This window comes from Euprymna scolopes, chromosome 45 (genome assembly GCF_053919585.1).
Source record: "Euprymna scolopes isolate OS-2025 chromosome 45, ASM5391958v1, whole genome shotgun sequence".
Classification (NCBI taxonomy): Eukaryota; Metazoa; Mollusca; class Cephalopoda; order Sepiida; family Sepiolidae; genus Euprymna; species Euprymna scolopes.
In genome coordinates, this window is record NC_136526.1 from 24094290 (window position 1) to 24118523 (window position 24234).

The following is a 24234-nucleotide window of genomic DNA, read 5'->3' on the forward strand; positions in this document are numbered from 1 at the left end:
AGTTGGTATCATGCATTGTTGTCTGTCAACAAATACGTAGACGGCTGAATGCACTTCCCTTTTCCATTGCATAAGGAGTTGACTGGCGCTGAATCTCCTCCCCGATTTCCCTGACATTCTACAAAATGGCCAATCTCGTTGCACTTCTTCATCATCATAATTTTTGACATTTCTGGATTTTTTAGATAAAAATTGGTTATGCGTATTGTTTTGATTCAGTTTTACAACATTCCGGTCAATGTAACCTGTCGTGCTCAAGAATTTGTACGGAATTTCAAGCACAAACCTTTATTTACTTCACAGGGGTACCATACTCTTGTTCCATCAGCCCTGACTGGATAGAGGTCCTAAAGTAATTCGCAATTGGTATTTTTTTGTCGTCCACACTGAGGATTGAACTTTCAACCTTCAGGAGAATATCACTTTTTATAATTGATTTTTCCAAGTACTCTAACCATTACGCCACTGCGTACGAATTTTAAGTGCCTTAAACCTATTTTACTTCTAGTTGTAAATATCACTATTTTTTACTATTTATTACTATATATTAACATATCTCTCTCTCTCTCTTTCATATATATATATATAGTCCACCTATAAATTCCGATGAAATTGGTACTCTACCTCATCTCCTGGGGTGAAAATCCAATGGAAACAGTAATGTAAATTTATTATGGGCTCAATAAAAAATTAAAAATTATATATATATATATATTAATGTTTTTACTTATTACTTGTATATATTATCTATTGTTTATAATTAATAATTCCTATATTATATTAAATTCTATACTAGGTCTACTTAGTAATTGGTTATTCCCCAGCATATATGCTGCTTCTTTGAGTCGTTTTACTCTCCACTGTTCTTCTCTGTCTATAATTTTTACTTCATCCCATAATGGTAGATGGTTTCCTTTTTCCTTCCAGATATGGTCAGCTATACCTGACTTTTCAGTCTCTCCACATACTACGGCTTTTTGATGTTTCATACTTTCAATGGACGACACGTTTCACTTCTGTATAGTTTTCAACATTTATATGGGATTTCATATACACAGTTGTTAGTCATGATTTTTTCTGTAGGGGGCTTGACTGTTTCCAGAGAGTTGAATCACTCCTGAATACTGTCCTGATGTCATATGGATTACATATTCGCGGAAGTTTTTCAGACAAACCCTTCATATATGGTGAGTTTCTGAGTGGTGGCCTTTTGTGTCTGGTCCAGATTTCTTGGAGCTGATGTCATATTCTCCGGATAGTTGTTTCGGTGGAGGGTTTCTCTTAAACTATCCATCTCCTTTTGATATGCACTGTTGGTACTACATATTTCTTTTGTTCAGTGTTATAGGCAACAGACGATTCTTTTCTTTACATTATATGGATGGTGGAAGTTTAGGTAGTGTCCAGTGAAAGTTGGCTTTTGGTATACAAATGACATGAACTTCTAACCTGTGCGGGTTATCAGCACATCTAGGAAGGATAATTTGTTGTTATGTTCTTTTTCCATTGTGAACTGTATATTTAGATGGATCGAGTTCCCATGGTCTAGTAATGTTTGAACATCTTCCTGATGCGGCCAGAGTATAAATGTGTCATCTACATATCGCAACCACATTGTTGCTGATGAGGCCAGAGTATAAATGTGTCATCTACATATCGCAACCACATTGTTGCTGATGAGGCCAGAGTATAAATGTGTCATCTACATATCGCAACCACATTGTTGGCTTTAGTGGTGTTAATTTCTCAAAGTTTTTTTGCATATGAATTCCAAAATATCTGATATTTCCCCCAAACCTTTGGCCTTGATGGAGGGGAGACTAAAACTTGCTGCTATGGTTTCAAATCTGAAATAACAACACGGGAGACTTGATTCCAAATATTTCTCATATGTTATATCCCCACACTTTTGGAAATAGGATACAATTATGAATATCTTCAGCATCAAATAATCCTTGTCAACTATGAAATTTACTTCAGAGGGGAGATATCAGAAATATTTGGAATCAAGTCTCCCCTTGCTGTTATTTCAGATCATTTGAAACCATAGAAGCAGGTTTTAGTAACCCCTCCACGAAGGCCAGACGTGTTGGCGAAATATCAGATATTTTGTAATTTATATGCAAAACTAGGAAAACAAATGACTATGATTGAAATATTAATGAAGGTGCAGCATCTTTTCCACCCACAAAAAAATCCTTTAAAATTACCACAAGTATAGATTTTCGAGGGTGTTGAAAACAAAACTAATGGTTAAAATCCCAGGAAACAAGTAATTGCAATGATATGAATAAATTATAGTTTTAAAAAGTGGAGGGTCACTTTTCTATATTAATATAATGTAAAATAAACACCAACTTTATAGCCATTGTGGCCATAAAGTGGGTTCTAATTTTATGTTAAATTAATATAGAAAAGTGATACCCCTCTTTTTGAAACAATAATGTACGACCTTAAGAGAAAATATCAAAGTGGTATATATATATATATATACTGTTTATTATACAAACATTATTGGTTACATATGTGCATACATGTTTCAGTGGAGTCCCAATTCAGGGACAACACTTCATAGGACTGAAAAAGAATTGATATTGAAATGGGTGTAAAGATTACATTGTTTTTTATAAGAAATTTGGGTGCGATCTACATTTCGGGGAAGGTTGGGGTCTATATTTTGTGAATGTGAGCCTTAGGGGTCTTTTTTTGTGAGGAAAGGGGAAATTCTAGTGTTTAGGCTATCATTAGAAGGGAGGTGTTAGGTGAATCTTTTAACTTGGTTGTTTATTGCCCTTAATTTGAAAATTTCTTGGATCTTAGGTTGTGGCTCTGGTTGTATATCTTTTTTTTGGAGGTCCCTTTAATTTCCTTTTGACAAGCGTTATTTTCATTTTATATATATATATAATTATTTGCTATAATAATTATTAAATACTTACAGACACTTGTGTTTCATCCTTTTGGGAATCATCAGTGCAGGGTGTCACGATTAACACCAGTCGATAGATTCGAACTTGGCAACAAAAGCCATCCCTGGTTTCATTAGCAAAGCTCTAATCTAATCCATTCGAGAAATGCTGTTGAATTTAAGCATTTATTTTTTTATTAAATGTTTTTTAACGTCTGTCAGAGTGATCTAATCATTATATGATGATCTGAGCATAATATATGCATATCTGATATTTCCCCCAAACCTCTGGCCTTGATGGAGGGGAGACAAAAACTTGCTGCTATGGTTTCAACTGTAAAATAACAGTAAGGGAAGGCTTGATTCCACATATTTTTCATATGTTATATTCCCATACTTTTGAAACTAGGGTACGATTATGAATATCTCCAGTATCGAATAATCCTTATACACTGTGAAATTTACTTTATGCATGAAACTCAAAGTATGCCTTTATTGGAAATAGTTTTTTTTTTAAAGATGTTTTGTTGTTTTTAATGTTTATTTTATAGTTTATGATGTGGTTTGTATTATTGGAATTTCTAGTTGCAAATTATTGAAGTGTGTAAAAGAAGATGTCTACTTATGAGAGAAATGTCTGGTATACATGATTTTTGCTTATGTATTTTGGAAAATATTTGTGTGGCTTTTTTCTTTGCATCAATAATCTGAAATCGAATAGTCATACTTTTCACAAATATATTTTCAAATATTGTACTGATATTTTATTTCCTTTAATTTATTTATCTTGAAGAAGTCTTACAATAAAGACATGATGGACATCTAACTTAATTTGTTCCTTTTTTTTAATCTCTCTCTCCCCTCTTTTCCCCTCTCTCCACATATATATATATATATATATATATATATATATATATTGACAAAGTCTAAAATTTCAGTTTCTCCACACGTTTTCACTTTTAGTTTTTTATATTTTTTCATAAAGAGCTGAGTACCGCGCGAAATATTGAGAGTTCAATCATAATAACAATAATTTTATGTTATGCGTTTGTCAAATCCGAAAAAAATATTTGTACTTGCAATGTGTTCGAAGCTGATTTTTTTTTTTTTAGATATTAACAGCCATCGTTTCGTTTACTGTTTTGTTATTTAAAATCATTAAGCTAACCCTGACATCATTTTATAATTAACTAGCTTCCTGATATTCCGTGTATGTGGGGAGTTAACTTGGCTAACCGGACTTAAGGTTAGGGTATGGGTATGTCAATTTTTGCTTTAAAAAAGTTCAACCGTTAAAAGTTAATTTCACACACAAAAAAAAAAACAATCCATAAAAATTTCAGTTGCTTCATGGCTTCTATTTATTTCTTATTCCTTTTTACTAATGAGTCATTGTTTTATCAAGATCCGTGGTCCACTCTGAAATAAGGAGTAAATAGATTGTCAGTTGTATGCGATGATCACTACCACGGCAGGATTAGAAACAATGGGTTGACTAGGCGAAAGAGGAATCGATTATCTAAGAAGATTACTTAATTATTTTTTACATTAGACATGAAAAGTTGTAGTTCGTTAAGAAGTAGCCTCATGGTATTTTGTTCCATAGTTTGGATGTTCTAGGAAGGATCTTTGTTCATGGAAGTTTCGTTTCTTTTCTGATAAAGAGAGAAAAAGGAGGGTTCTTTGGTGAGGTTTTAGCTAGGTGAGTTTTTTGTTGTGAATGTTTTTACAGGATGTAGAGATAAGTTGGGCACCCTCCATCAACATAAAGGTATGGGAGAGAGAGAGAGAGAGAGAGAGAGAGAGAGAGAGAGAGAGAGAGAGAGAGAGAGAGAGAAAGAAAAGCTAGAAATATCTCTTCTAAGGGAAAGAAGCTTTAGAGAAGAGAAGAAATCATTCCCATTAAAAATTTTGTTATGAGTGCCACATCTACAGATGTGGCAACGGTACTCCATCTTAGAACTGCGTTTAGTTAAAACAAACAGTATCTTTGTTGATAGAAATATTATAAATATTAAAGTCAGACATCATGCATCGAACAACAAGATAGGTTCATATACCCTTTAACATTTAACATGTTATGTCTTGTGATTCTAATGAGACTACTAAAACCATCACCACTACTACTACTACTACTACTACTACTAATAATAATAATAATAATGTTATAGTGTAAATGTTGAAAACAGTGAACTGAATAAAATATTAAACAGAAAATACAGAAACGATGTCAGTTGATTGGGAACTCCGCTCAAATGAAGGACAAAGTTACAACTGTCTCTCTTGGATACAGACTGCTGAAAAGCAGAACCTCGTTAACAGAAGTGACGTCAGGAATAGCCCATTGTCAGAATGTGTAGGGATGCCACCCATACACTCCCTCGCAACCTTTTTCTTCAAAAAGCTGTTAATATTTCTTTCGTTTAGGATCGATCGTTAGCGTATTGGTGACTTTCTTTTTCTGAACTGACCATTGTTGTACGGGTGTTGATTGGGAAGAGTCGAGATAGAATGTCTCCAAAGTGGAATTTATCCTTCGATGGTGGTGTGTCGTTGGTGTCATCCGAGTGACATCTTACTTCGTTCTGGTGGCGTTTATGTGTATGTCTCAGTCCTTACACGATATATACCATGTCTCCGACTCTTTTACTGATTGAATCTACATCCCAGAATGAGGAGTGAAATGTTTACTGGGTCGCTAGATCAATTATTATGATTAGAAAAATAAACAATTAAATTGAGAAAAATGATTGACATATAATATCGCAAAGGAATGTGAAAATAGAAAATAGATGTAAACATGATTTTTGGTTTGCATAAACAAATAACTAGATTGGGGTTACATCAGTTATTGGTCTAAGACATGTAATGAGACACGTGATGAAATGTAAATTTGGGGAGATTCTAGTCAGTCGTTAGCTGGACATCAGAGAGAACGGACGACTCAAAAGGGGGAGTTGGTCTCTCCATGGCGTGGGGGGGGGCGGCGTCATTTCAGAGAGCCAAAATGTAAATGTAAAAACGTGTAATCTCTGAAGATGCCGGTCGAATCATGAGAATAAATGTTCATAAATAATCCAGGTATGTGTTGTGTTATTCACATCTGTTAAAAAGAACTGTTTGTCTACAACTGTTTTGATACGTCACGTCAATCGTTTTCTGTTAGAACCGTTGCATAAATGTTAAGATATATACACTAGACGACCAACTAATTGCTACGACATATACACATACACACATTTACACATACATGAATATACAGATAAAAGAATAAACCTCACAATTCAACTTGTACGTTATAGAACATATTCCTTCACACAAGGTAACACTTGTGGTTTTGTCTGATTTGGTAAGAGTTCGTTAAAAACGAATCTCACCTTATAGTTTCTGCAAGTTGGACCGCTGTTGAAGCAGTAGGATTAGGTGTAATTCTATACACATGCAAAAACTGTTGGAGGGCTTGATCCATTGGTGAACCTTAAACCTTCTTCAGTGTTCTTTTGAATGTATCCACAAATCGTTCTGCCTGCCCATTCGATGTAGAGTGATACTGGGGATTGGTGATGTGTTTGATCTTGAATGTATTGCAGAGATTTTTGAATTCTGTAGTTGTGCACTGGGTTCCATTCTTGCTCACGATCCAGTCTACTACACCAAAATGTACAGACTGTTCATGTAGAAAATTTATTGCTGTTCTGCATCTTAATACCTCAGACCATTTGATGCAACTATCGACTACGTCTAAGAAATAATGATCATTGAGAGGACCTGCAAAATCGATGCGGATTCTTGACCATGGCTGGTCAGTTTTCAGCCAAGGTTTAAACGTGATGGGTTGTGCTTTTGCAGCAAGAGTCTTTATCTTCTTTATGTCTTTGTCTATGTTAGACCAAAAGATGTAGATTCTCATTAAGCTTTTCATCATTTTGTCATCATTTTGTGTGAAAATCCCGTTGAATTCTTTTTTGGAGACTTTTTGGAATTACCATTCCTTCACTATCTAGTAGGACCTCATCGCAAAAGGAGAATACATCTGGGATGTTGTTGTCCTTCATAGCAATCTTCTTCTTACTAATCTGTTTTGACGACTGGTACTCCGATTTAAAGTATTAATTCAGTAGAATTGTACCACATCTCGGTAGTCTATTGGCAGTATACGTCAGTAATCCTTTTTTGGAGTAAAAAATCGCAAGTAACGGCTGATGATCGGTTTGCAACGTGAAAATTCTGTCATGTAAGTACCTATCAGAAACAACAGCAAGACAGTCAACCCTCAATCTGTCAGACAAGAGTGACCCAGACATGATTTGCAAACAAGCATCGGTTTAAGAAAAAATGGAGAAAGAAATAGGCACAGTATTCATTTTTCTGGCTGTCTTAGGTGAGCGTCTGCGATGATATTTTTGTACCTGTCTAATAGAACAAATCTGAAATCCGTGCAACAGGCAGAGCCCACTTACTCCTTAAGCAATTTAGGTTTGCAAATCGGATAATTTGTTCAAGTTATCAGCTCTAGGAAATGGAGATAATATTAAAGGAATTAAAATATGTGTACGAGCCCTTTCTAGTCCTGCACAAAAACACGCATTCACATCTCAAGCCATTTTTCTTGTTATACACATATGCGCATACAAACATACGCGTGCACGTACACACACATACATATATTCACGTTCACGTGCATACACTCACATTCACGTGCATACACACACAAGCTAACGTACACACATACGTACGCACACATAGGCAATGTCACTTCCCTTTAAAGGAAAGCCACACATGCGCAAAAGACCACCGGAAACAACTATAAAAGCAAGAGACCTGAGCTGTTTCCTCCTTTTCGATTCAGCTCCCGACTTAAGTGGTCAACGGACCAACTGCTCCCTTTTGGGGTGCGTGCACCCGCGCACGACACGTCCCCTGCTTCTATGTGTGGGGCAAGAGCCAACAGACAGTACCTATACCTTACACGCTTTCTATCTCAATGGCCAGGATTGCCTTTCTCACTCTCTCTCTCTCTCCCTACAACAATAGACTTTCCCTCTCACCAGCTAACAGCGAGAGACGCACGCCAAACTGGATTGACTTTCTCTCTCTCTCTCTCTCTCTCTACAACAACAGATTTTCCTTCTCACCAGTTAACAGCGAGAGACGCACGCCAAACTGGATTGACTTTCTCACTCTCTCTTTCTCTCTCTCTTTAAACAATAGACTTTCCCTCTCACCAGTTAACAGCGAGAGACACACGCCAAGCTAAGCATGTGATGTACCTTTTCATTTAATTTGTTTCTTCACGAAATAAATTCTAGTTCGTTTATTTTAATAAACGCGTTGTTCGTTCCTTTCTCAATTCAATTCATTCTTCATATTTTGTACAACTGGGGGATATGTATGATATAACCACCAGTCCATTACATATGCTTTAAGATAGGTTCCCCTCTCATAATAAGTAAAAAGGGAGCATGGGGAGCAAATTAGTTTTTATTAATTTGGTTCAGATGAAATGATTTAAATTATGTTTAAATGGGTACTCCTGCAGTATTTTACCCACCGATTTCACGATCTTAGCCGAGCGTTGATCGACATCCGTCGGAAAACGCCGGAACATGGCGAGCGGTACGATACTCTATCAGCCAATCAAGGCGCTTCAAACGAACGCGCAGCAGACAAATAATTTTCATTAAAATTACACACATAGCGTTTCATTTCAGTTATTTTATTGTTCAAAGTAAAAATACACAGCCTTTCATTTCAGCTATTTAATTTAGCGATATCAAATCGCGGAAGGCTACCCGGTTGGGAAGGAGCTTCTTTCCACATCCTCTGAAAACCCTTTGCTCCCTACTTTGCCTCTACAGTCAGTAGAAAATCTTCCAGTCGGAACTAAAGATAAACAGTAATTGTTGTCCCCCCCCCACAAACATTACTGAAAAAAAAAAAAAAAAAAAAACGTTGTTGTTACTGTTTAATAACGTTTTGTTAAAAACAAACACAAAAAAAAACATTGAAGTGTTTATTACTGTTGCTTACCCCCCCCCCCCAAAAAAAAGCTATCGGAAAACAAAATGAACCAAAAAAAAAAAAAAATATTCAACAAAATAAATTTATTTTACTTTAAAAAAACTTACGGTAAGTGTTTGTGATTTATTTTATCCAAATTTTTTGTATTAATTTTATCCATTTTGTTGTGTGTGTGTGTAATATCTTTTCCTTGTAATGTTGTTGCTATTCACATACTTTTAGCGTTCTTGCACAGTAGAATTCTCGGCTTTCGTCGGCGTTAATGCCGAAAGCGTTCGTCAACGCTCGGCTAAGATCGTGAAATCTGTGGGTAAAATACTGCAGGAGTACCTTTAAATGATACCCAGTTAATGTTTGGAAAATGCAGGGAAGAGAAAAGGACATCACTAAAAGAAAGAGAAAAGGTTTCAAAGCCAATTCTGAACTCTGTTAGGGGGCTCTGAACAGCTCCTGCCCAGATGTGGCAACGTACTCTATCCTTATACAGATAAAGGATTACATCGATAGTGAGATGCCTTCTAGTGCGGTAGAATGATCCAACCATTTTCCCAGCAATCTTTGCTCTGTATTTATGTATGTGCGCTATTTCAGATCAGGAGTGAAGATCAGACCAAGAAGTTTGTCCAAACATGAAGCATCCCCAAGACGAGAGCTATTCATTTCAATTAGGGACAGATGGGGGCCAGGGCATTGATGATGGAAAGAGAAAAACTTGGTTTTAGATGCATTAAAATTAACCAGCCACCTTTTCCGACATTGCATCATGTGCTCTTAATCAGAAGAGAAAGAACCAGAAAGATTTTGGTCATTTTCGTCCTCAAAGTGTTGCCATAAATAAACCTAAGAATGTGATTTGAAAGATCATTGATGAAGATCAGAGAGTTAGGCCTAGGATGGAACCCTGAAGGACGCCATATACAATACTGTGAGCTTCTGATTTCTGCCCATCAACCACTACTCTTCTGAACCTATCAGAGAGAAAGGATTTCATGATTGAAAAGATCTGCAAATAACATCTCATCATCTTTATTCAGCAAATGAATCAATTACATCAAGATAAGGAATTGCATGAAATATGTTAACTTCAACAAAAATTAGTTGGATTATTTGGATTATTCTAACCCTAACCCTCCTCATCTTAAATTTTATTCACACATTTCGCATGATGTAACCAATAATAATCCAAACAATACAAATTACCAAACTGCCTCTCCAAAATCTGGAACAATTGATTTATGCCTAAGAATTTCATAGGAGGTGCTTTTATCATAAATGTTTTAATGCATGTTTTTAAAAACTTAAACTGTGAGAAAAATGCTGCCGAAAATATCACAGTTAACGAGTTTCTTTCTTTTTCAATTTTATTATCATTTTGTTTTGCTGGAATAACATACATTCATCTATTATCTCAGACATTTCAACCAAGAGACCTTTTTAAAATTGTAACTGCTCCTTTAAATGCCATTTCAGCATTTGAACTACTCTTCTCATCTTGGATGTAATTTTCATAATGTTTCGAACGAAGGTAGAATGTTCAAATGAAACAGTTTTTGTAATATTTTATACTTCGATTAAAACAAAAGAATTTGCTGTACATTTTAGTTTCTAAGTCTTTTGTTGTTGTATTAAATCAAAGCCTGAATCTCTGGTAATCCTAGTAAAGATCAAAAGTGCCGAAACAAATTTCTATTTATTACATACCTCTTCTTATTGAACTCGCAACATACTGACCAATATCATCTGCTAAAAGAAAAAGACATTTATTAAATTGTGACACGTTAAAGATTCATGTAAAATGTTTATATATTTGCTTATAAGAAAAAAGATATACGAGTATGAAATGCAAAATAATTTTTAAATAAATTTTATTTAAATTCAACTTTTCAAATCCAGACATAAATTTTTTTATAATTATGTCTCGTAAATGATGCTATATTTATGTCATACAAGTATTTTTTCAATTCGTGGGAATTAAAGACCAGATTATTTTTAAAGTATGTACTCGACGCGATATAACGATACAGCAGCAATAAATTGGCTAGTTAGAATCAAATTTGATTTTACAGCTTGAATGTCCAGCATTTTAAATTCAAATAACATAATTTTATATATTACACACTGTATTGTTCGTGTCTTACCTTCATTTGCAGCATCAGATGCAGCATCTGTTAAAAGATAAATACGTTTATTTATTGAATTGAGATACTTAAAAGATGCATGCTAAGTTAAAAATATCACAAGAACAAAAACAATATATTTTTCAAATATAAAATTTAAAATAAAACGTTGTCAAATAGAAAGGGGAAAGTATAACCGGAATTCAGTCTCACAAAACTGAACTTATATATATATATATATATATATATATATATGTATATTTTATAGCGTGTTTAAATTTGTTTGTTGATGAACCAAAGAGATTGTGCATTTCGATGTTAAAATAGACTTGTATAGTTGTCTCCCCATATTATATTTTGGGCGATGCAAAAGTAATGCAGCAAAGGGAAAAGAAAGATGATTGGAAAAGTATGAGTGATTTGCCTAAGTTTCAAGTATCACAGGAGAATGCCTGGTTGGGTTGGTCTTCTGACATTGATGGTTAAAGTGTAACTGGGCAGACTGAAATTGAAATTGTTCTGAAAAAGAAGAGCTTGTTCTGAGAATGACGCAGAGAATACCAGATTATTATGGCATTTAATAATGGTAAAATACAAGGAATAGCTGTCTCTGTTTGGGAGCTGAAGAACAGGTAAGAAGCGTCATGACGTGTTATATAGGGGTCTCATTAAAAGAGTCTTAGTGAGAGTTTGTCTTGAGAGAGAGTCTTATTATATGGCTTGTTGTAAGAGTTCTAGAGAGGGATGTTGGAAGAGACTTAGAGAGATTGTTCGTTTATAACGATTCTTATATATTAAATGTTCATCCCTTAATTGTGTTGAATGGAAGAAGAAGAAGAAAGCTCTTTGAGTGAGGACATAGTGTTCAGACATTGTGTATGCATGATGTAGATTCACATTGTAATATGAAAAGTCGAGATGTGTATGAAAAGACATTTTATAACACAAATATATAATACAATTTAACTTTACCTTTTTTTAAGAATCATAAACACAAGACGAGCTTTACAAAACACATAATGGTTTATTTCGTCACGACCGGCCGTTTCCATCACCAAGAATTCAAAGTCTCACATTTTTCCTAGACGCCTGACTGTCTCTCTCCGAGTTTTCTCAATGACTGACTAACTCTAAAGTTTTTTCTCTATTCCTAGAACTTTCTATTTTCCGTGACGTCATACACATGTTAAAACATGTGCCTTCTTTCACATGCTCTGGACATACGTGTCCAAAACTTTTCCTATTTCTCAGTAACCTATTTATCCAATATGTTAAAAACATTATCTTATAAGCTGCATTCTTTCAATTTAAAATTTCATAAAAAGCTTGATAGTTAACATTCTTTCCTTGAAATATTTATCTATATTCTAAACAAATGTTTGTTTTACATTTTTAAATTCTCACACGTAATCTATTTCTAAACCTAGATTACGAGGTTCGAATTTCGCCTATGCTATTTCATTTTCATTTTAAACTAAATTCTCCATTTTTATACTTACATGAAAAGGGGACAGCCCTTATCATGTAACAGACGCATTGCACTGAAACTACATCCAAGTCCTCCTGGATTTGCAGAGTTAATCTGGTCGAGTCGATGATTAAACAGGCAAAGGCAGTCAACCAGCTAAAAATCATCAGCAGCAAAAAATTAAAGTGCAGCATAAAATTTAAATCAGGCATCAAATAAAGCCAGCTTGCAGTTCATAAAAAATCAATTGAAACTATCGTAGTTTGTAAAAAAACTAATTTGATCCAGCTTGTGGGCAATAATAAAGAATAAATTGTAACTTACTTGTGGTTCATAAAAAAATCAATTGAAACCAACTTGTGGTTCATAAAAAATCAATTGAAGCCAACTTCTGGTTCATAAAAAATCAATTGAAACCAACTTGTGGTTCATAAAAAGATCAATTGAAACCAACTTGTGGTTCATAAAAAGATCAATTGAAACAAACTTGTGGTTTATAAAAAATCAATTGAAACCAACTTCTGGTTCATAAGACATCAATTACAACCAACTTGTGGTTCATAAAAAATCAATTGAAACCAACTTGTGGCTCATAAAAAAATCAATTGAAACCAACTTGTGGTTCATAAAAGTCAACGGAAACCAACTTGTGGTTCATAAAAAAGTTAATTGAAACCAACTTGTGGTTCATAAAAAAAATCAATTGAAACCAACTTGTGGTTCATAAAAAAATCAATTGAAACCAACTTGTGGTTCATAAAAAATCAATTGAAACCAACTTGTGGTTCATAAATCAATTGAAACCAACTTGTGGTTCATAAAAAAATCAATTGAAACCAACTTGTGGTTCATAAAAAATCAATTGAAACCAACTTGTGGTTCATAAAAAGATCAATTGAAACCAACTTGTGGTTCATAAAAAAATCAATTGAAACCAACTTGTGGTTCATAAAAAATCAATTGAAACCAACTTGTGGTTCATAAAAAGATCAATTGAAACCAACTTGTGGTTCATAAAAAAATCAATTGAAACCAACTTGTGGTTCATAAAAAATCAATTGAAACCAACTTGTGGTTCATAAAAAAATCAATTGAAACCAACTTGTGGTTCATAAAAAAATCAATTGAAACCAACTTGTGGTTCATAAAAAATCAATTGAAACCAACTTGTGGTTCATAAAAAAATCAATTGAAACCAACTTGTGGTTCATAAAAAAATCAATTGAAACCAACTTGTGGTTCATAAAAAATCAATTGAAACCAACTTGTGGTTCATAAAAAGATCAATTGAAACCAACTTGTGGTTTATAAAAAGATCAATTGAAACAAACTTGTTGCTCATAGAAAAAGAATGAAAAAAAAAGAATGAAAAAAAGAGAATGAAAAAAAAGAGAATGAAAAAAGAGAATGAAAAAAGAGAATGAAAAAAAAGAGAATGAAAAAAAGAGAATGAAAAAAAAAAGAGAATGGAAAAAAAAGAGAATGAAAAAAAAGGGAATGAAAAAAAAGAGAATGAAAAAAAAGGGAATGAAAAAAAAGAGAATGAAAAAAAAAGAGAATGAAAAAAAATAGAATGAAAAAAAAAAGAGAATGGGCAAATGTAATTGACTATAAACCTTGATTGAAAAGTAAAGCAAGGAAAGAACATAAAATTCTGATGTAATAATAAAATGTATTTCTCTTGTTTTTTCTTCTTTTCAAGTGATTATATAAAAATGTCTCCATAATATTGCATTGATAATATACCTTTATAACAGAGGTTTTGTAAATTAATGAATGTTGAATGTTGGTCAAGTTTCCCACTCGATGTTAATGCTTGATTTTTAAGTAGAATTACAACTTGATTAAAAGTTGTCTTGAGGAGGATATAACTTGTCCTAAGAAGGACACATAGAACACAAGATTATTATGGCATTTAATAGTGGTAACGTGACAACGGACAGTTGTCTCTGTATATTATTGGTGAGTTTGAGAGCTGGAAACCAGTGACAAGCATCATAATTTACATTGGATAAAATATTCCGACACATTAACTGCATCTCATCAATACTTTGAATGTTGTGAGATATGATTTGCATTCGATAAAATATTCAGACCTTTTAACCGGATATTGTGATACCATTAATTATTTTGCAGCTGAGAAAAATACCAGCCGTATTTGTTAGGATTAAGCTAGTGTTTAGGCGATCCATCAAAGTGAATCTAATCTATCGTCAAGTGAATAGTATTCAGCAAACAATCTTCTAAGAAAACTTTGAATTTTAAGAACACAACAATCATTGGTCAAGATATGACATTTTTTCTTTCCAAAAACGTGTCAAGTTTATCTCGCACACCTTATATATAGCGGTTGGGTAGTAGGTTAGAATAATAAATGAGTTTGAATTCTATTATTTTTTATATGATTAATAGGGGGAGGGTGCGAGTAACCTTTCCTGTCATAAAATACGCTTAAATATATTTTAATCCATGCATATGTGTTATTTATTATTACAAAGCCAATTCTCTATTGAATATTATATTGTACCTAATATATAATTATATTGTACGTAATATAATATATAGTACTGATTTTAAAATAAACAAAAAATGACTTTGTGCGATAAGCTAGAATTGAAACCAAAACATCTAGCTGCATTCGTTACCATTTGAGTTGACTCGACAGACAGATAAGGAAATTTTAAAATCAAACCACTTTTAGGCATGATTTGTTTTATGCATGAACAAACTAATAAAAATATGTCGATAATTTGAAATGAACATTTTTTGTATTGCAACTTTTTGTATTGCAATTTTTTGTATTGCAATTTTTTGTATTGCAACTTTTTGTATTGCAAACAAAGATTTTACTCGTTATAAACCATACTTGGTGTATGATTATTATTTCCTGTTCAATTTTATGTGATCAGTAGTTTATGAATTCATCGATTAAACCTTTACATCCAGACACACACACACACACACACACACACACACACACACACACACACACACACACACATACATATATCTACCTTTTTTTATTTATTTGTATAGACTTTTTCGTTGGTTTCAGAGGTCAGTGTTGATTAAAAAAAAATTTTAGAACTAGATATGAATTTAAAAACAAACTGAAAACTAGTTCAATCTTATTTTACTCTAAACAAATCGTTTTTTAATGTTCAGATTAAAAATTATAGCAACGTGATATTGGCTGTATTGACACGATTTAACCCGGAGGAATAGCCTAGGCTCACTATAAGAGTGAAACCAGGAGTGTTGTGCTGTATTGTCTTGAAAGAATTTCAAAATAGTGATTCTTTGAGGTCTCTAAGCTCTAAAGGAACAAGGTAATCAGATACGCTTTTTCGACCATGTTCATCTAAAAAAATGTTTGAATTAGCAAATTGTACTTGCAAATGTACTTGCAATAACCCTTATCCCTGAGTGGCTTCCGGGCCTTGATAAGTGGTGACCACTGTGTAAAAAAAAAAAAAAAAAATTGTTAAACTAGGATATGAAAGAGGTACTTATGTGGACGAAGTTAGCCAGCAAAGCAATATTTTTTGGTGACATCTTTTCCAAATCCTACAAAAAGGGATTCACAACTTTTTTATTTCAGCAGATCACAACGAGTTTTCTGATTACCTAATTAAAAAGGGAGCTTTTGGTCTATATTCAAAAATCCTTCTTCTATCAATTCACTGCTGATCCCCTTACACGGCTCTTTAACTGATGAAGACTGGAAAATAGCAACTATATTTCTATATTCAACATGAGTGACAATCAACTATAGCTCAGTCTTACTTCTGTCATCTGCAAAGAATTTTAGACTTTTCTGAAATTAGTCATGATGTCTTCTGTTTGAACACTTGTTCAACACAGATTTGTACTGAAGAGATCCTGCTTAAAAAATTTAAATATGAAGGAGTGAATCACAAAAATAATGGATGATGGCGATGCAACAGACATTGTCTTCACCATGACATTTGATTCAGAGAATCCTAGACTTCTGCCTTACAAACTCCAGGTCTATTATGACTTTTAACTACATGTGATGAAATGGATTGGAACCTTACTTACTGGTTGTACTGTTCGAGTGGAGATCAATGGCTCTCTGTCTGGTATTTCTAATGTGATTAGTTGCACTTCCCAAGTCTAGATACTGGATCTCTTGTGATTCTGGTGTTCATCAATGATCAGTCAGAGAGCACTCTCAAAAATTCCTACTTTTACCAATAATCATGCCGCAGTTGATAGAGATGTTGAATCTCTACAGTTCCAGATGAACATTGTCTGAAGTTAGCGGTTTCAATCCCACCCAAAGCGTGCCAGAGGTTTACTTGGCCAAAAATGTGGTGAGGCGACAACAACTACGGATGGCAGTGATTGCTGAGAATGCAGTTAGTAGATTCGAAGTTCCTATCCATTGCGGTTACCACCTGACGAAGTCCAGAGGAATAGTTGGCCGAAACGTTGTGGATAAACAATCACCGATAAAAATGAGAATAATAGTCCGAAATAAAAATAAATTAATACTATTCTAGATAATATGGTATAATAAAAAAAAGCAGGGAATGAAAATTAGCAAGTCGGAATTAACGTTTCATACCAGTTTAAATGCTATTTAGGTTCAACCTTTTTTATCGGATTAGACAATTTTATATTCATATGTTGTCGATGCTAAACATGTTTTAAGTGATATTTTTTTATTACATACCTCCATTTAATGAATTCGCATCAAATTGATGATCAGGCTGTGATAAAGATGTATATGTAGTTATTAGATTGCAAGACTTACAAAGATTCATGTAAAATTTTATATATTTGATTATGAAACGTACATGATGCCGATTGTGCTATTAAGTCGCATGATAAAGATATTACAAGAGAAAAGATAAAATCCAAAATAATTTTTATCTAAAGAATCGAAACATAAGAAAAAACGATGAACAAAAATGGAAAACTTAATTGCATGCAAACCTTGAATGCAAATTAATGTAAGGAATGCTTATGCTTAATAAGTAATAAGAGTTATTCCTCTTGCTTGATTTTTATTTTTTGGAGATTTTATAATCTTCTTTACATATGTTACACTAGATTAAGTATTTTTTATGAATCCTAAATATTTATAATTAATAAATACTACCAATAACATGGTACACCAGCAACAAATGAAAATTGGCTAATCAGAATCAAAGTTTGATTTATCTGCTTAAATGCTATCTATGTCTAAGTATTGAAATCTTTTCAATATAGTTTTATATATTAGATATCATATTATTGTAAATCATTATAGGAACGGGTAAAATAGAAATAAATTTTTAATATAATGTACAGCAATCTATTTTATTTTTTGACTATATGCGCACTTCATAACATTAGACATAGAGCGACCTATCACAAAGGACAAGCAATCTTTCGGTAACATACTCTCTTGTACTTCTGTAAGTACACACTGTTGTAAATATGTTACCGTGTTGTCTTATTTCACAACACTGGTGACGAGGAACTCAGTATAATTGTGTCACAACATGATTCAAAGTTTAGTCGTATTAACAATAGCAACGGGAAATCGGATGTCAGATACATTGAAAAACTTACATACCTCCATTTAATTTATAAATCTTATGAAATTTAGACCCTGATTGGAAAATGACCGACTGTGGTCCAAGATCTACATTGTATTTCTAGCCCAATAGATGGATTATTTTACTTTAATTAAATTGTTTCTTGTGATGTTATGATTAAGTACCAGAAACGAAACATATAAGCTGTCAGTGGCTGTTATTATATTGGATTCTAGGTTACTGGTGCAGCATTGCCCAGAAGGCATTAACTTCAGATGCTTTTTGTATATATTTAGACACTGTTTAAAAAAACAAACAAACAAACAAAAACAGAAGTAGAAGATTAGCAAGTCTGAATCAACGTTTCATTCCATGTTCATTTTTAACAGTGTTTCGATTTTTATTTTATCAGACCAACATAATTTTATAGATACGGTGTATTTCACATTGTTCTGTTGTTGATGCTGAACACTTTTAAATAATATTTTATTTATTTACATTTTTTTTTACACAGGCATCACCACATTATCATTTTTATCTTAATTGATACAACATACATACCTCCATTTAATGAATTCGAATCAAATTGAGGATCAGATTGACCTGGTAAAAAAAAAAATTAATTGCGACATTTAAAAAGATTCACGTAACATTTTACATATTTAATGTTGAAACGTACATGATGCTGATTTGCTACTAAGTCACATGTTAAAGACATCAGAAGGAAAAAAGAAATCCAAACACATTTATTTATTAAATAAGAATGAAGGAAAGGGATAAACGATGAATAATTGTTTATAAAGTAAATTAGAAAACATAATTGAATGTAAAATTTGAATGGAAATAAATGCAAGTAAGAAACGCTTAATAAAAATAAATGTTATTCCTCTGGTTTCGTTTATATTTTCGGTAGACTATATAAAAATGCTTATATACGTTGCACCAGATTAAGTATTTTTATGAATTGTACATCGCTATAATTACAAATACTGTCAATAACATGGTACAACAGCAACAAATGAAAATTTGGTAATCAGAATCAAAATTTGATTTATCAGCTTAAAGGCTATCTATGCCCAATATCAAAAATCCGGTCAATATAATTTTATATATAAGACATCATATAATTGTTTATATCTTGTAAATAATGATTATTTTGAACAACATTTTATTTATTGGATACTTGTTTTTAGTGAATTCGAAACGTATGTCTTTATTAGTAAAATAAAAATGCATTATTTATTGAATAAAAATTATTAATATAAAGCACAAAGTATAATCTGATAGCGATATATTTACTAACTATATGAACTCCTCAAAATATTTAGTATAGAGCCGCTTAATACGAAGGACAAGCAGTCTTTCAGTAAATACTCTTCTGTTGTATTTATTATCATCTCTTCAAGATCACAGCACTGGCGACGAGAAAGTCAGTTTGAAATGGTTACAAAATAACTCGAACTTTTGTGCATATGATGTGATAGCCATCTACCTTATTTCAAGACTATAAAAACTTTACAAAATATTAATTAAAAAGCGAACTACTGCAAATATTAGACAATCTTCTGTAATATACAGTTTTGCACTTTTGAAAGTGGACATTCTTGTGAATATGCAACCGTGTGGGCTCATTTAATCACGTAATGACTTAGACTAACCACACGAACAAATACACTGAAATACGATAAAAAATAAAAAAATTTTGACACAGACCGGAAACTGACCGACCATGGTCTATAATCTACATAGTTTTTCTGGCCTAATAAATAGATTATTTTATTTCAGAATGGTAGAGAGTTCCTCAAGATTACTGGAAATATTAAAATATAAAAAGACAATCACAGAAATAATTAAAGGTTTTTTCAACCATTTATTATAAAACGTATGAGAGAATGAGAAATAAATGTTTATTAAAAATAAATTTTAAAAATATTTGTAAATAAATAAAAAATATTTGTAAATAAATAAAAAATATTTGTAAATAATAAAAAATATTTGTAAATAATAAAAAATATTTGTAAATAAATAAAAATATTTGTAAATAATAAAAAATATTTGTAAATAATAAAAAATATTTGTAAATAAAAAAATATTTGTAAATAAAAAAATATTTGTAAATAAAAAATTTGTAAATAAAAAAATATTTGTAAATAAAAAAAACAAGTAAAAATTGTTCAGTCTTATTTTATTTTAAATAAATTGTTTCTCATAATGTTTAGATTGAAATTAGAGAAACGAAATAAATGAGCTGTCACTGGTTATTATTATAATGGACCATAGCTTTACTGAAACGGCATTGCCCAGGAGAAATTAACTTCAGTTCCTTTTTGTAAATATTTGGATACTATTGTAGATTAGATGCGATAATAACAAAACAGAAGTATGATAACTAGTTCGAATCCACGTTTAATCATATACCAATTTAAATGCTGTTTAATCATATACCAATTTAAATGCTGTTTAATAATATACCAATTTAAATGCTGTTTAATCATATACCAATTTAAATGCTGTTTAATCATATACTAATTTAAATGCTGATTAATCATATACCAATTTAAATGCTGTTTAATCATATACCAATTTAAATGCTGTTTAATCATATACTAATTTAAATGCTGATTAATCATATACCAATTTAAATGCTGCTTAATCATATACTAATTTAAATGCTGTTTAATCATATACCAATTTAAATGCTGTTTAATCATATACCAATTTAAATGCTGTTTAATCATATACCAATTTAAATGCTGTTTAATCATATACAAACTTATATGCTTTTTAATCATATACCAATTTAAATGCTGTTTAATCATATACCAATTTAAATGCTGTTTTAAGTCCACCTTTTTACAATTCGGACAAGAAAATTAAATAAATAAAACATAATTTTTACATTTACATATCGTAGATGCTGAACACTTTTAAATGATATTTTATTTATTACATACCTCCATTTAATGAATTCGCATCAAATTGAGAATCAGTTTGACCTTGCAAAAGAAATCCATGTATTTATCAAATTGCGACATTTAAAAAGATTCATGTAACATTTTATATATTTGATTATGAAACGTACATGATGCCGATTGCACTACTAAGTCACAAGTTAAAGACATCACAAGAAAAAAGACAAAAATGAATCTCAAATAATTTTTTCTAGTACGAATTAAGCAAAATGCAAAAAGAAATTTATAAACTGAAACTAACAATTGTTTAGAAAATAACAAAATTGGAAAAAAACTAATTGGATGTAAGACCTGAATAAAAATGAATGCAATTAAGAAACGCTAATGCTTAATTAATGAATAATTTGATTTATCAGCATGAATGCTATCTATGTATAAGTATTAAAATCATTCAAAATAATTTTATAGATTAAGTATCATGTTATTGTTTATGTCTTGTAAATAACAATGACTTTAAACATATTATATTGTTGCCTATTTAATTTTATTTTGGCTTTGCAACAAAAATCTTCCTTAAAGCTTGTAAATTACATGACAAAAAAAGGGGTGAAAATTAGCAAATCTAAATAAACGTTTCATTCCATTTCTGTTAATTTCCAACAATGTTAGACCAAGTTTGGATAAGACATAATTGTTACATGAATAATGCTAGACACATTAAATGTAAAACTTGAATGAATATTAATGCAAGTAAGAAACACTACACTTAATAAAAAATAAGAGTTGTTCCCCTTGCTTGAATTTAATTTTTAGAAAACTAGTATATGATCCTGTTCACATGAGTTGGGCATATGAGCATGTTTACATATGTTGGACATATGTTTTATAAATATAAACAATTTATAATTAATATATCTATAAGTAACATGGTACAACAACTACAAATGAAAATTGGCTAATCAGAATCAACCATTTGTTTTAAAAAATATAAAAGAATGAGAACAAACTTTTATTAAAAAATAAATTTAAAAAATATTTGTAAATAATAAAAACAAGTAAAAATATTTCAATCTTATTTTATTTTAAATAAATTGTTCAGATTGAAATCACAGAAACGAAATAAATGAACTGAGTGTCACTATATTGGGCCATAGCTGTACCGACACGGCATTACCCTAGAACAATTAGTTTCAGTAGCTTTCTTTAAATATTTAGATAATATTGTAGATAATATTGTATAATCAAAAACAGATAATGAAGAATAGCAAGTCTTAACGTTTTATTCATTATCAGTTTATTTCTAACCTAATCTAACGTTAGGCTAAACTTTTTTAAATCATGCCAACATAATTTTATGAATAAGACATCATTTTCACATTCATATCGCGTAGATGCTAAACACTTTAAATTACAATCTATTTACATACCTCTGTTCGCATCAAATTCAAAATCAGGTCCTGGCAAAAAGAAATATATGTATTAAATTGCGAAACTTAAAAAGATTCAACAATGAAACAAACAATTGTTTAGAAAGTAAAGAATTGGGAAATTTAATTGGATGTGAAAGTTGAATGAAATTAAAGCAAGTAACGACAATTAACACTTAATAAAAATAAATTCCTCTTGCTTGGTTTTTATTTTGAGGAGACTGTATAAAATGCGTTCATCTGTTTCACTAGATTAAATATTTTTTGATCAATCAAAAATATTTATAATTAATAAATAATGTAAATAACATGGTACAACAGCAACAAATAAAAATTTGCTAATCAGAATCAAAGTTTGATTTATCAGCTTAAATGCTTTCTATGTCTAAGTATTTAAATCCTTTAAAAGAAATGGTATATATAAGTTATCATATTATTGTCTATATCTTGTAAATGATGATCATTTTGAACAACATTTTATTTATTTCATACCTTTTTTTATTGGATTCGCAACATACATGTTCGTAGGAGCTGGTAAAAAAAGAAATGATTTTTTTATTGAAGTAATGCATTAAACTTATTAATAAATAAGATTTGATAGCGATCTACTTTTATTCCTGACAATATGGACTTCTCAAAACTTTAATTAAAAAGTTGCCGAGGGCGAAGGACAAGCAGACTTTCTGTACTTCTGTAAGTGCATACGTTTTTATTTTTTATTTTTATATTTCTTTTCTTTTTTTTTTTTTTTTAAAGCGTCACAACATTTTAAGTGCCAGAGGCCACTCGAGGATAACGGTTAATGAGTGTACAGTAGTCGATGAGGCAATATCGTAGTAATCGTTGATAGCATAAAATTTGGTAAATTGGATTATTTAAGGGGACGGCTTATCAAAAACTTGTTTACATTGACCTGGAAGACAACCATATTGTAGTCAGCGAGAAAACAGGGGAACGGAAGCGAGTTCCACAGGCATGCAGTTATAAAGAAAGAAGCTTTTTTGTGTAAGCTACGTTTTAGGCACAGCTAAAGAGTGAGGGGAGAGTATCAATAGTTGTTTCAGCTAGATGATTGTTTTCATGAATGTTTGGCGAGGAGCGACCATGCATTGGAGTTCAGATGAGCCTTTGCCATGAAAATAACAAAGCAGAAATAGGCTGGCAATGACTTCTCTTCTGTGGGAAAAAAGGTTGCAGGGAAGAAAACCGCCCCCCCATTAACCTACAAAGTCTATTTTGAAGTCTGTCAAGACAGAATAATTTCTTTCTAACAGCTCCTGCCAAGATGTTGCGACAGTACTCCACCGTTGGATGTAACTGGCTCTTATACAGGTAAAGAATTGCATCAGCACTGAGATATCTACTGGCGCTGTAGAATGATTCCACCATTTTTCCAGCTACCTTGGGAACAGCTTTGATGTACATGTTCTATTTAAAATTAGAAGCTTGTCAAAACATAGAGCCTCTCCAAGTTGAGAGCCACTCATTTTAATTATTGCCAGACGGTGATCAGAGCGTTGATGATGAAAAGGTTGAAGCTTGGTTTTAGATGCATTAAAAGTCATCTGCTACCTCTTTCCCCATTAATAATTACTTTAAATAACATGGTACAACAGCAATAAATAAAAATTGGCTAATCAAAATCAAAGTTCGATTTATCAGCATAACTGCGGTCTATGTTTAAGTATTAAAATCATTCAATATAATTTTATAGATTAAGTATCATATTATCGTTTATGTCTTACTGCATAACATACCTCCATTTAATGAATTCGCATCAAATTGAGGATCAGATTCACATGCCAAAAGAAATGCATGCTAACTTTCAACAT

At 31.9% G+C, this 24234-nt stretch overlaps 1 protein-coding gene across 4 annotated transcripts in view; it reads right to left on the reverse strand.

The window, feature by feature from the left end:
• The window catches only part of LOC145269291 (uncharacterized), a 200957-nt gene that overhangs the window by 36601 nt on the left and 140122 nt on the right, over window positions 1-24234 (reverse strand). For all 4 annotated transcript variants that reach the window (XM_080124976.1, XM_080124979.1, XM_080124978.1 and 1 more), the window contains 6 exons: window positions 22895-22933; window positions 22403-22432; window positions 21018-21059; window positions 18625-18666; window positions 11068-11094; window positions 10631-10672 (listed from right to left, as the gene is read on the reverse strand). In XM_080124976.1, coding sequence (XP_079981102.1) covers window positions 10631-10672; window positions 11068-11094; window positions 18625-18666; window positions 21018-21059; window positions 22403-22432; window positions 22895-22933 — 222 coding nt within the window. The remainder of the gene's footprint in view (window positions 1-10630; window positions 10673-11067; window positions 11095-18624; window positions 18667-21017; window positions 21060-22402; window positions 22433-22894; window positions 22934-24234) is intronic.